Raw genomic sequence first — 15,040 nt, 5'->3', positions numbered from 1 at the left:
TGCCCCTTCCTTACTTTCCCCCCTCCTCAGCACTGATCACTAGTATACCACATGTTATTTGTTCACCTCGTTTGTCTGTCTTCCCCAAAAAAGTGTAAGTTCCATCAGAACAGGAAGTTTTGCTACATCCCCGAACTTAGAACAGACTGGTAGAGAATGAACAGTCATCAGATATTTATTCAGTTAACAAATTTTGTTTTCTCCCTACTTCTCTGGCCTTACTTCTTACCACTCACACTCCATCCCTCCACTCTAGCCATACTTCCCCCTTCTTTCAGTGCCTTAAGCATGTCATATTCCTCCCAACCTGACGGCCTCTGCAAATACCTTTTCTGCTGCCTGGTACAGTCAGCATCTTATCCACTTGCCATTCCTTTAGGTCTCAGCTTTAATGTCACTTGATAATGACTTTGCACAGCCCCTTTACCATACACTTTTCATAGCATCTCATTTCTTCACCACATTTTTCACGCTTTTCATTACTTGTCGAATGCCTCTCTTCTCTACTAGACTGTAAACTCCACAAAGGCAGGGACAAGGTCTGTCTTGTTCATCACTCTATTTTACTATATTCATGGAACTCACAAAAAGCCTGAGTAAGGGGCAGGGGGGATTACAAGTTAAATAGTAAACTAGAAACACATAGCTGATACTTAAGAATTACAGATAAAGTATTAGAAATCCACAGTGTATAGGGAGTGTTTGAAGACATAAAGATGAATAAATGTATAGATTCTGAGCGAGAAGGGAGTTTAAGACAGAACACTTGGGAATGAGCACATTCAAGAGATCAAGGATCAAGGATCAAGTGAGAGAAGGATAAACAGAAGGCCTAAAAGAAGGATGTCAAGGAGCCAAAGGAAGAAAGCGTCAAGAAGAAAGGAGTGACTTAACAGTGACATCTAAAGAAAATGCCTTCAAAGACAGGGATGCCAGAATTACCACTAAATTTTTAAACATTGTTCAAAATATTCCAGCCAATTCACTAAGACAAAAATATATATATAAAGTGTTATTTACAACAGAGCCAATTATCCACCAAAAATATATGAGAACCAATTGAAAAACTATTAGAAATAGAGACAGTTCTGTTAGGTAACTAAATACAAATATACAAAATTCAATAATTTTCTTATATGTTAGCAGAAAATTTAAACATACTCTACATACAACAAAAATACAAAGTATCAAAAAATAAGATCAGAGCAGAAATAAAAGACATAAAACTTTGTAAACAGAAAGACAGCAGTTGGAGGAGACAGTAAATATGTTAATTTTCTAAAACATTAACTTCAAAGAATTCCAATGAAAACCTTAAAATATTTTAAATAATTTTTTTAATTTCTACAATAGACATAGGTCAGATCTGAGTCTGTTTGAGGCTGAGGATTACTCTATATAGAGGAAAAGACTAATTATACTAGAGAAGATGACAACAATTAGAATGGGGTCCTAAAAAATGAGTGAGGGGATAAAATAATTTATTCATTCAGCAAATGTTTATTGAGTCCTTACTAATGTGGCAGGCAGGCACTATGGACGCAAAGTCAAAAAGGTATAGAGAGTTCCTTGTATAATTTTAAGACACAAACAGACATCTTAGTGTAATATGCCATTCCAATAGTAAAGGCACATATTAATAGGAAACAATTCAGTTTTGGACTCACGTCTACACCTACAGTATCCTTTTATGTTTTTACAAGGCCATTCTGTCTCTTCAAATTCTACATAGTTTTGTTTTAATAAAGTCTATGAGAATTTCTGTATTTTTAAAAATATGTATTACAAGTATTCTAGAAACAGTTACAATTATTTAAAAGCCAAAAGTTTAGAAAAACCATTATTATACATATTTTACATAAAGACTTACCTTTAATTTCACAACAAATAAATGAGACTTAACAGTGATGACAGGGTCTATGTCCAAACGATTACAAAACCAAATCCACATCATTTTTTTTTTCTCTGACAGTCCCCAAAATTCAACATCTAATTATATGAAATGAAATTAAAATGGTCCCAGGGCACCTGGGTGGCTCAGTCGTTAAGCGTCTGCCTTCGGCTCAGGTCATGATCCTAGGGTCCTGGAATCGAGCCCCGCATCGGGCTCCCTGCTCGGCGGGAAGCCTGCTTCTCCCTCCCACTCCCCCTGCTTGTGTTCCCTCTCTCACTGTGTCTCTCTCTGTCAAATAAATAAATAAAAATTTGGGGCACCTGGGTGGCTCAGTCGTTAAGTGTCTGCCTTCGGCTCAGGTCATGATCCCAGGGTCCTGGGATCGAGCCCCACATCGGGCTCCCTGCTCGGCGGGAAGCCTGCTTCTCTCTCTCCCACTCCCCCTGCTTGTGTTCCCTCTCTCACTGTCTCTCTCTGTCAAATAAATAAATAAAATCTTTAAAAAAATAAATAAAATAAATAAATAAAACCTTAAAAAAAAAAAAAGAAATTAAAATGGTCCCATGAATTAAAAAAAACCACAACACTTGAACTCAAGGATCTACAATTAGAGTAATTAATGTTCATGGTTCAGTAAAAACATTTTTTAAGATGTGGAAAAACAGAAACTTTGTTCGAGTTTACACATGTATCCTCTACTTATTTGACTTTAAACTTTTAAATATCATTTATAGAGAAATGGACTCAGAGGCAGACCAGCCACTTTATCCTACCTATTGATATTTTTATGAAGACTTTAAAGAATGTTTGGCAATAATAAAGTAGTACTTAGGGGAAGACTTAATAAGACCACACATTTTCAATGAGTTAGCTCTTAAATAAGCATGAAGAAAACAGCTATATTTAAGTATACAGTAGGTGCCTTAAAATTTTAAATAAAATTTCCCATTCACGGTGCACCTGAGTGGCTCGGCGGTTAAGCGTCTGCCTTCAGCTCAGGTCATGATCCCAGGGACCTGGGATCGAGCCCCACATCGGGCTCCCTGCTCAGCGGGAAGCCTGCTTCTCCCTCTCCCTCTGCCACTCCTCCTGCTTGTGCTCTCTCTCTCTCAAATAAATAAATAAAATCTTTAAAAAAATCATTTAAAATTTCCCATTCACAGTTTCTAACACACCAATCTTTAAGAAGGTATGCCAAGCTACAGGTGAGTTTAGGTTAATGAAGTAAAGATAACCATAAGTCCGGGATTAACATAAGGCTATAACCACGTGTAAGAAGCTTTTTTTTTTTTTTTTTTTTTTTTTAAGATTTTTATTTATTTAACAGATAGAGAGCACAAGTAGGCAGAGCGGCAGACAGAGGGAGAGGGAGAAGCAGGCTCTCCGCTGAGCAGGGAGCCCGATGCGGGGCTCGATCCCAGTACCCTGGGATCATGACCTGAGCTGAAGGCAGCCGCTTCACCGACTGAGCCACCCAGGCACCCTGTGTAAGAAGCTTTTAAAATGACTTCCCACCATATATAGGATAAAATGTAAGAACATTAGTTTGGATCAAAGACCTTCCACAATGTGGCCCACCTATTTATTCTCATCTCCTTCTGGTCCTGATATAAAGTCTCTGCCCCAACTAGGTTCTTTCCAAAGTACTTCTTTTGCATTTTTATTACAAAAATCTCAGCTCTTAGAATTGCCTCCTTCTCTACTCTTTCTAATCATTCCTATTTATTCTTTACTACCTGTCTCTTCTGAACTCTTCCCCAATCCCTCTAGCAAACAATGATCTCTCCTTCTGAACTTCTCCAACTACTCAGCATCCAAGTCAACATCTAAAAATTCTCCTATTCTGACTTTTCTGTGTATAATCACCTTTTTTTTCCCTCAGGCATGGCAAAATGGTGAGAGGGAGAGGTGCTGGGGAGGTGGTGAGGGGAAAATATTGATCAAAAAGTTAGGATTTCCAAAGTTCTAGACTCTGCTCTGAGGCTGTTTGCTGTTCTTAAGACAAAGTCACTTAACCTTTCGTATAAATGAGGGTTTGGTATTCAATCTAAGATCTTTAATGACAAATACTGCTTTTGAGAATTATTTGTATCTTCCACAGTGGCTTAGGATATTACCTTACATGGAAAGTACAAAAAAATTATAAATTTTTGGTTGATGTGATCTCAGGAGTGAAGCCAAATACCATACTTGACCAAAGCCAGGGCTCCCAAGCTGGGAGATAAAGACTGGCAACAAATGACAGAGATGGAGTCAAGGAGGAAATCTGCGAGAGTCCATCAAAAATAAATACATACATACAAATATACATACAAACATACATATATATAAAATTTTTTTGAAGTTTTGGAAAACTGCACAAGGAGCTTATAAAAATCTCTATAGGCTTCCATAAATCATCCTCATGGTATCACAATGCTTTATAATCCAATTAAACAAATATCTGATGTCCACATAAATAGCACTCTTCCAGGGTTTTCATTCCAATATATTGTAACTCACAAACCACTCACACAAAAAACATCATACTTACTGAGATCTCTACATTTAATAGTACTATATTCAAAAGAAATACAAAGGTAGTCGCATGCTTCTCTCAGTTCAGGAATAGATATACCATCAGGACAACGGATTATTCCTGTTTTGTAGTAATCCTAAAAAAAAAAAAAAAAAAAAAAAGAATGTATAAAACATCTAGAGCACAAGGTGGCCAAAACCTTACTATTAAGGCTAAGCTGGCAGCATTTTCAGAAACAGTGGAGCTCTGAGATTTCTGAACTGTGGAATTTTACAGTTAGATGGGATCTCAGTTCACCTAACCACTTTTGCATTTTACCAGTAAGAAAACGTTGGCCCTAATGGGTTCATTTACTCACCCAGTCGAACAATTATTTATTAGCAGAGGAAAGATTAGAACCCAGGTCTCCCCGTTACTGATGTGTTTCTTCTCTCTACTGTATCATGCCAATTCATATGTATTTTCCCCTCTACAAGTTATTTTTCTATGTAACTACTATCAAATTTTAAAACTTTAAAAAGTTAAGTGATATATTTTAAGGTACCTTAAATATTACCTAGAGAACTGAGCAAGATTTATGGTTCTTAGTAAAGAACTTCAAAGTCATATCCAAGTATTAATATATGTAAACAGAATGCACAATTAGATATTCTTCTTCCAAATACTATTCTTTGGTGTGTCCCATATTACAAACAATAAATAGTGTTTATTTCCACAATCTCCTTTAACAATTGTTAAGGGCTAGCCCCCAAATTACAGCTGAGTCATAAATTTTTTTTTTTACTTGTCAACTCCATTGGGGGTTAAATGAAGTATGGCTAGCTGAAAAAGCACTCCCCCCCCTACACCCCCAAAATGAAGATCTGCCTCAAGCTTGGTTCCGAGCCACAATAACATAATAAATTTGCTATACCAGTACAAGCAAGATGTCTTCTGATACTTGCCCAAGTACTAACAACCCAATCAAAATCAACTTCTATTCCTGTCTTGTACCCCAGGATCCTCCCTGCCCACTTTCCCCAAAATTATTTGAGGAAACCATATTTTCAGACTGTGGCATAAATTGTCACACACTATAAATCAAAGCTTTATCACCGATTTGAAATTACAAGTAGGGACTCTGTAATACTAATTCAAATAGTCCTCAAAATAAAAGGTTAAAACCTCAAAAAAAAAGGGTTTAAAACAAAAATGCTAACAAATAACATTTTATTTTTTTTAAGATTTTATTTATTTATTTTGACAGAGAGACACACAGCGAGAGAGGGAACACAAGCAGGGGGAGTGGGAGACAGAGAAGCAGGCTCCCTGCAGAGCAGGGAGCCCGATGCGGGGCTTGATCCCAGGACCCTGGAATCATGACCTGAGCCAAAGGCAGACACTTAACAACTGAGCCACCCAGGCACCCCTACAACAAGTAACATTTTAGATGACTTTTAAGTGTTAACTGTCCACATTGCCAATTATATGCAATAAAATATTAGAATTCAAGTAATCACATTTATTCTCAGGTAGCAAAAATGATCAACTTACTGCATGTAAGAGAATTAGGGAGGGAGGAGTAACATGACTCCAGAAGTATTACCACTAAACTCTTTGAAAGAACCGCCTACTTATACTTAAGAGATGAATCATCCCCTGACCTATATTTGTATATTATCTTTAGGTACTAAGATAAAAAAAGAATAAAATGGTATTTTTTTAAAAAAACAATATTCTGCATAGAGACATCCAAACAGAACTCTGCTTCCAATACAAGTACCTACCAAAAAGGAGTTCTATGATTAAGTCAATACACAGAAGAAATAAGCACTCACCAGAATAGCTCGAAACACGGTGGAGCCAATTCCCTCTGCCACTTCATACTCTCCCTTCTCATTGGGACGTGTAAAGTTATGTTCTCTGCCAGATCCAAACATCCTATGATATTAGTAAATAATTGAGAAATATAACAATAGGATACTTCCTTCAAAGGGAAAATTTATTTCATGTACAAAAGTAAAAAGGAATTATAATTTATTCATAAATTAGTTAAAAAATTCTTATCAGCAATTTATTCTGACAAATGTAATAAATGAAGGATTATTAAAAATACTTCCTTCCTGATGGGAGGGAATAGTAGTATAGATTCCCTATAAGCAAACAAATCAGCTGATAAAGCTCGGAAGCTAAAGAACTTTTCAGCTCCTTCTTCTCAGGGAGAAAAAAAAAATCAATCAATCTAGAGGAAAAAGTGATTTTTATACTAATCTTACCAGAAAGGGAAAAAAAAAAAGGAAAAGGGAAACCATGTTATCAGTACATTTTCCTTAAAACCGCTGCCTTCACTGCAAAGTTAATGCTATAGTGCAACACATACAGTAAAGCAGGAAAAAGATAGGCAGATTAGTTTCACTTTTCACAACTGTAACTATACATGTAAGAAATACACTCAAAATTCTTACACTTGCATCCTAGAACTGAAAAATTAGCAATCAAATGCTCGGGTAAAGAGGAATGAGGAAGTTAAGTGGTAAATCAAAAGTTTAAACAAATGAGTAAAAAGCCCTTAATATTAATTTCTACATAAGAAAATACAGATTTCTATTTTTTCCAGTAACGTTCTTGGCCCTTTAATAGTAAGTATTTTGAAAAGAGGAAACTTGCAGAGTATGTTCTTCAAAATCAAAAGTTTAATGCATTACTCCCAAGAAAATTTAAAAACTGTGGTTAAAGGAAGTTGAACCTCCGAATTAAATGATACCATCATTCTTAAGTATTCTACTCAACAATTTTCCAATTTAAATAGTTTCTTCTTTTGTTAGAACACAGAAATCTATAAAGAACAAAGCTTTTTTATTTCAAAGTTTCCAAAAGAATGCCAACTGCTTTTTACAGTTCCCATGAATATTAATTTTCATCCCCAAAGATATGCTTTACTAAACTGGCATGAAAAGATGACTTCATGGATTAAAAACAAAAAAGGCAAGAACTGTCTTTCAGGAATCAAATGTCATGCAATTTTCTCAAATACTTGAAATTTTTTTTACAAAAGGAGAATGCTCTGCTTTTCAGATCAATATGGATACACACACACAAATATTTTGGGCTTTTTTTTTTTAAGAAAATGTAGCCTAACAAATGAAGCAAAATTTCAAATATCTACTTTTTAAGTGTGTTTCTTTAAAATTTAGGTAAAAATTAAAAGTATTCATAGTGTCAAGTCATCCTCCTGACACCTTCCATCAGTAATCTTCCTCTGTGCTTCTAAAAATACACAAAAGCCATACTTGTTTTTTTTGCCTCAGAGATGTAAAGTCTAACTGCAATGTTAAAAGGAATATTTAACTATTCAAAATGTGTAATGTCATATGTCAGCTTTTATTCTGTATGCAGAGAAATCACATGTACACACAAAGGCATCCTAAATAGTTACTCATATGCAACCTAGGAAAAAACCGTAAGTTTTTTACATCATATAAACTTCTATTTCATTTCTATGCTCCTCCATTTTATATTAGAGTGAACAGGAAAAGATACTAATTTTACAATGAAAAGGTATTTGATCCTAGTTTTGGACACACTGAAAAATCAAGTCTATAAGGCCTGTATCATTCTTAAGACTGCAGTTCCCACAACTATAAACTTTACATTAACCTTTACTCTAGACCAGCACAGATAAGAAGATGACTACAAGTATCTTTCCTTCATTCTACTACTTGTTAATAACATTCCTTTTTTTTAAGTACCTATATCAAACTGACAATTCATGCTGACTTTTCAGCTAACCAAACTGTTTTTTTTTTCTTTAAACAGTGTTGATACCTGCTGTATTTGGGGGTTGAATTTGGGATCCCCAAGTGAAAAAAGCATTTAACTGTTAAATTCACCTTGTTAGATACAATTTAAGGTTTCAACCTGTGGAGATCGTTTAGGACCCTGTCTTCATTAACTAGTATGTTTGTTTTTCCTGCTAGTACAGCAAAGATTGTTAGAAATAAAACCAAGTTCAAGATCTGGCTTTACCATTTCCTGGCTGTATTAACTTGAGCAAGTTACATTTAACCTCCAAAGCTCAGTTCATCTGTAAAACAGGAATACTACATTCCAACAGACAATTTACTGTAAAGCTTAAGTAAAATAATGTGAAAGTGCTTTATAGTAATACAAAGAACTGCAATAATACAAACCTGCCCAACATTGTATTTGGCTGTGCAGTAAAAATGGATGGGTCTACAACAAATCTAGTGTTATCCACTATGAGTGTTACTCGTTCCGACGTTCTTACATTCCGAGCTCCTTCTTTTGCATTTTCATACACAAACACCATCTCCCCAGATGTCTTGCAGCTACCATCTGAACTTGACTGACTACTGTTTCTGCTGCTGTTCCCAGCACTGCTACTGGAACCATTTGGAGATGTCTTCTGAGGACGAGGACTGCTTGGACGAGAGGAACTGTGATCTTTTTCTCGTTCTGAAATAAAGATGTTAAAATTATGCAAATCGTCCTTTAAAAAATTCAAGATCCACATATATCTTTTAAAAATTCTGATGTAGAAAAGTTGTTTTAAATCACAGCATTTCTGGGTGCCTGGGCGGCTCAGTTGGTGTCTGCCTTCGGCTCAGGTCATGATCTCAGGGTCTTGGGATCAAGCCCCACGTTGGGCTCTCTGCTCAGCAGAGGCTGCCTCTCCCTCTCCCTCTGCCCTTCCCCCCACCACCCCGCTTGTGAATGCGCATGCACGTGCTCTCTCTCTTTAAAAAAAAAAAAAAATCAAATCAAAATCAAACAAAGGATTTCTGCTTTTTGATTTCAAGTAACATTTTCACAGAACACCATAAATATTATTTCCCAGGAATAAAACCTAAAACATCAAAATGTTTTCTAAATTAATTTTTCTAGATTTTTAAAAAGATGTATAGCTGACTAATGCTCACCCAGACTAAGATCAAAATTAAGGTAAATTTTATGCTATTACGCTATTTAAAAATATATGAACCCCAAGGAACAGAATAGTCTTACAAGTTAAATAAGCATTTGAAGTAAGTAAAAGATTAATAAAAATAGCAACTTTAACTGTCCTAAATACTGAAAGTATTAGTAGTACTCTGAGAACACAAAGTACAAACTCTGGACTCTCACTATGTTAATTAGGCCATCCCCAAACTAGTAATTTATCTTACAAAAGCAAGGTCCCAAAGGAAGGAAAAAAGGTCACTAAGAACACAAAAGAGTATTTATTCTTTCAAATGACTTTTAATGTTTACCAAATAAAATGGCTTCAATAGCTGATGATACATTGGGGTTTTTTTTCAATCTCACTTTTGTTGGAATAAAAGCACTGCCACAAACTCTAGAGGATCATATAATTACTATCCATAATTTTAATTAGGTAGGAAATACTGTTAAAATTCAGAAGATTTTCTTTGAAGTGCCTGGGTGGCTCTGTCGCTAAGCATCTGCCTTTGTCTCAGGTCATGATCCCAGGGTCCTGGGATCGAGCCCCGCATCGGGCTCCCTGCTCCGCCGGAAGCCTGCTTCTCCCTCTCCCACTCCCCCTGCTTGTGTTCCCTCTCTCGCTGTGTCTCTCTCTGTCAAATAAATAAGTAAAATCTTAAAAAAAAAAAAAAAAAAAAAAGATTTTCTTTGGCTGTTCCAATATTCTATAAAGGGAAAATTAAAACTAAGATTCTGTGATAAGTTCCCTTTAGAGGCTAGATAACTACACTTTAAAGGTGACCTAAAAATGTACCTCCATCTCATCAGATTCATCAGCTTCTGCCAAATTCCTTCATGACTCAGGCTACTCAGAACACTCTGTACAGCTTTACTGATTATATAATTAGGTTTGCTATATCTCCAGAGATATTCTGACACCTCCTTTTTACTGCCCGTTTCCAGAATGCTGGTAGCATCCCAAAAGCAAAATTTGCTGAATTAATAAAATCATTTATTATATCTTCCTATTCTCTTCCCAGGGACTGAACTTAGCATATTAACAAACTGTCAACTCCTATTTATACTTGCATGGATTTTTGGCTTATCAGTACTAGTTTGACTTTGAGGACCTACTTAGATACTGACAACCTCTCTGTATAATTAAGCCCTAAGATAAATGATTTTGATTTATAACAATCAAAAACAACGTCAAATGGTAAATCAAGGTATTAAATTCACGCCTTCTCCAAGGGAAAATGAAAATCAGCAAGCTCACATTGCTAATGTACCTCTTAGTCACACAATTCATTTATCTGAAATATAATAATGTTCATTTATACAAATGAGTAGGAAGGAAGAAAAAGACCTAACCTACTTGCCAAGAAAACGAAAACTTCACACCTTCCTTTTCATCTACTATTTTTTAAATTAAATTTAAAATATTGTCAAAACTCAAAATAAATTACTACATGGTTATTCTAGCTTTCACTTCCTTTTCTACCATGATTAACCAAGAATTCCTGTCAATAGTTTACTACAAATTTTAAAAAATAAACCACTGCTTATGTATCACATAAGATAAAAATCAATTTGAAAGATTTAGGGGCACCTGGGTGGCTCAGTCGTTTAAGTGTCTGCCGTCGGCTCAGGTCATGATCCCAGGGTCCTGGGATCGAGCCCCGCGTCGGGCTCCCTGCTCAGCGGGGAGCCTGCTTCTCCCTCTCCCTCTGCCTCTCCCTCGTCCCCGGCCCCCAACACTTGCCACTCTACTTGCCACTCGTGCATGCGCTCTCGCTCCCTCTCAAGTATTTTTAAAAATTAAAAAATAAAAGAAGATTTAAAAATCTCATATCACAGTTTTAAAGGCTTGTCAAATTACTTCTTTTATGAAACTGTCCTAGAGTCAAAAAAAATTCACTTTTAAGTTTCATTTAAGAAGTTGATTTTTTATAGCAAGAATGAAGCTAAGCTAAAATAGAAGCAACTGAATAGAACTAAAGTTCATTTTACTCTGAAGTACTAGGCACAATTCAGTCATTACTGTTTTAAAAAGGTAACTGCACGCTTTTAAAAACCATCAGGAAGATTAGTTGATTTTACATACCAACATGGTGCTGTCGTGTTGGAGAAGTAACATTTCTAATGCAAGGAGTGAGCTGAGATTCTGTTCTTTCATGAGATGAATCTCGTGATCTGTCACTTGATCTTCGTCTATCTCTTGATCGTTCATGTCCCCCGCTAGCACCATGTAGACTCATTTTGGTGTGGTCAACTCCTTTAGCAACACGTGAGGGAGTACTGGTAAGTCAGAAAAGAAAATTAACCATAATAGTGGAACATGAGATCACAAATACTTTTAAAGAAAAAAGCAATTAACATAAAACTACTACTATTTTGAAGTTTAAGAATCAAATGCTACCTTACAATTCTGAAATGTAATTACCTTAAACTTACAGGTTTTATACATGCTGGAACACAGTATCTTTAAAGATCACATAACCCAACTCAGTTTTTTTAAGAATGAGAAAACTAAAGCCCAGAAATGTTAATTAACTTCTGAGTTAGTAGTAATAGTAGTAGTACTAGAGACCACCCAGATCTCCTAAATATTGCTCAAATATTTTGCTCTCTTTGATGGGGGGTAGGTGGGGCGGAGAGAACACCAGCTTCCAGAACTCTTAAAAAATGAGCTATGGGGCAAAGTAACTGGTCTCCTTGCCAAATAAAATAAGCCTACATGCTTACTTTAATCAACTCATCTTGATTTTGACTGAACTTCTTTCAAAATTTTTGAAAAAAAACTTTTATTTTTGAAAGCATTTCTCTTTTTTAAAAAGCTTAATTGTGCTGTGTAAAGTTACAGAATTTAAAATTTTAAAACATCTTATGTAAATTTGCTTGTGAGAAGTAAATAACTGAGAATGATGATTAATCTAGCTGATAGAATTAAGTCACGCAATTATTTATAAAGTTATATGTACTATGTGTACAATGCGGTAGAGAAGCTCCCTCAAGGAACTTATGTGTATCAGTATCAGTAACAGATGTCTATCAGTAATACATAAATATGTAGAAATTTAAACAATTCAAGAGTTATCCCAAATTTCAAATATAAAACTGCTAAATATATTTCAAATATATAACTAATAAGTGAGAGATAATAAATGCTTTAATATCTCAGAGGAAGAAGACATCACTGTAGACTTGAGTTTATCACTGGTGAACCAGGTGCTGGCAACTAAGTAAGATTTTAATAATCAAAATACATTGCAGGTAGGAAAACTGACAGGAACAAAAATGAGAGAGCCAGACCTAATACGCCTGGAAATTTACCATCTTATCATATACCATGGTGCATGGCTTAAAAATATTAGTGTTTTTTATAAGTAGAAACAGAAGAAAGTTCACGGCTTTAGAGAAATACAGAAGTACAATACAAATTGTACTTTAATACTTAGTTGCTCAACATGTTGAGTATTACTTAATATTTTGGAACCTCAGCTCCTCATCTGTAAAATATAGTTCTATTTACTTTGTAAGGTTAATATGAGGATTAAACAAAGAAATATAAGTACACTAACCAACAATGTACCTAGCACAACAGAATCACCCATTAAATACTAGTTTATTTATGTTAAAAGTGTACAAGTTGCTTTGTTACAATAAAACTAAATGTGTACACAAAGGATTTGATGCTTTTCTCTCAGAACAGGTGTATTTAATATGATTTTCTAAGTTTGACTTGTATAACGTATTGTCAAACTTTGTCACCCTGACTCCGTATTTTTTGATACGCACTTTGCAGGGTGACCTCAGGGCTGTGTGGACTGAGAAAGGGATCTGAATCAATGTAGTAATGTCTCCAAAGCCAGGAGCCATTGTGGGTACAATTTGCTGTTTCTGAAATCTTCACATCAGTCGGGATACCAGATTGCTCAAAACTCAGTTCTGATTATGTTGTGCCCTTGATTTGTGTCTCAAATTGGCATTTTTAAAAATGGGCCTTTATTAACTGGATATAATAATAGTGCCTGCCACCACCTTCAGACAGACCTGGTGCTCTAACGCCAAGTTACACACAAGGCAGTTACTGGCATGTCTTCGTTGGTACTATGAAATTTGGCCGAGAAGACAGACTCTCAGAGTAAGAAGTCCGTATTGGTGGTAAGAAACTCAGGAGTACTTTTGTCTCAAAGTACTAGCTATTTAGCATATAGCTCTCCAGCGAGGCCTGTCTGTGTGAATCCGGGTGAGATGCCGGGCCCTGCTCTGCTAAATGCCACTGTGCATAGGATACCATTTTGGGAAGCTGCCTAATGCATAAGCTTTTTAATGCTGTAAATTATAGTAGCTAAAATTAAATGCCACTTAACTTTTTCAGAGATGAATTAATGGACAGCCTGGTCAAAATTCAAAGCTTTTTGATGTATAAAACTTTATAAATGGAACTATTCCATCAATAGGCAAAGTGTAATGAAAACCTGTCTAGATGGATAGTATGTAATTCTGCACAGGTCTTGTTTAGTAATACATCACTGTATACTGGTCAGGAATCTTGCTCCAATAAAGGAACGTAAAGATTAAAAAATAATAATAATAATAAATAAATAAATAAATAAATAAATAAATACTAGTTTATTTAGTTATGACAGATGAAGATATTAAAGTTCAATTACAAAACTGCTCAGAGTCACAGAATATTTAGTGGATATGCTAACAATACTGTAACCCAAGCCTTTTGATTCATTCCAGTGCCCCCTCCATAATATTAGTCTGCACTCCATCACTGAAACCACACTAGTTAAAATTTAAATCTTCTTGATTCAATTTTAAATCCCATAGTGCTTCTGGGACATCTCCTCTGTTGGCTTATTATCTACAATTCTTTGTTATTTTAGTGTTTTCTTTCATTATGAAAATCAGTCTTAAATCTTAAATCTCAATCTCAAATCTTAAATCTTTCTTTCATTATGAAAATTATAACAGACTACAAAGATAAAAGATAAGGCTAACTTTGTATTTACCCTAAAAGTTACTTCTAGGGAAATAAAGGCAACCTGTTAACCTTTATCAGTTGTCTTTCATAAACCTACAGAGAGAAAAAAAAAAAGTTCTACTCTCACCTTCTTTCTAGTGAAAAAGATCAGAAGAGGATTGCATCTTGGAACAAAATTTTTTCCTTCTTATAGAAAAGATCCTACTGCATTTATGTTAAAAACCTCAGAGTAGAAACAATGGAATTTCTGGTTTGTGTCTTAAAGTAGAAAAAAGAAAACAATCTACACAAATAGAAAAAGGCCTATATATTAAAAAAAAAAATAACTCCTCAAATTATTCTAGCTGTTAAGTTTTAAATGTGCTTAAGTAGGAATCTAACTGTTAATCTAATGGACAAGGTATAAACATAACTACAACTAAGGCAAATGCAGGCAAATGTTCAGTTTGAGTAAGGGCCAAGGAGACTAACTGATTAATTTAAAAAGCGTTTCTACCAAACACCTCTAAAACTGAAACATTAAATGCTACTAAGCATTCATTCGCTAAAATAATGGCTTCATCTCTAAACTGTTTAGATTTTCAATAAATGCAAAAGGTGTCATACTTCCATTCTTTCTTTTCATTCCCAAATGGAATGTACTCTGAATCAGACCTTCAAAATCAGATGTCATGGAAGACTAATTATGTCCTACTCTATTTAATTAAATAAT

General features: G+C 35.2%; 1 protein-coding gene across 5 annotated transcripts in view; it reads right to left on the bottom strand.

The window, feature by feature from the left end:
- BTBD10 (BTB domain containing 10) overlaps window positions 1-15,040 on the bottom strand; it is a 75,923-nt gene that overhangs the window by 10,278 nt on the left and 50,605 nt on the right. For all 5 annotated transcript variants that reach the window (XM_034995383.1, XM_034995384.1, XM_034995386.1 and 2 more), the window contains 4 exons: window positions 11,437-11,630; window positions 8,582-8,867; window positions 6,230-6,332; window positions 4,428-4,548 (listed from right to left, as the gene is read on the bottom strand). In XM_034995383.1, coding sequence (XP_034851274.1) covers window positions 4,428-4,548; window positions 6,230-6,332; window positions 8,582-8,867; window positions 11,437-11,630 — 704 coding nt within the window. The remainder of the gene's footprint in view (window positions 1-4,427; window positions 4,549-6,229; window positions 6,333-8,581; window positions 8,868-11,436; window positions 11,631-15,040) is intronic.

Source organism: Mirounga leonina, unplaced genomic scaffold, assembly GCF_011800145.1.
Source record: "Mirounga leonina isolate KUSES-001 unplaced genomic scaffold, KU_Mleo_1.0 Mir_92, whole genome shotgun sequence".
In the NCBI taxonomy this organism is placed as follows: domain Eukaryota; kingdom Metazoa; phylum Chordata; class Mammalia; order Carnivora; family Phocidae; genus Mirounga; species Mirounga leonina.
This window is presented reverse-complemented; position numbering and strand designations above follow the sequence as displayed.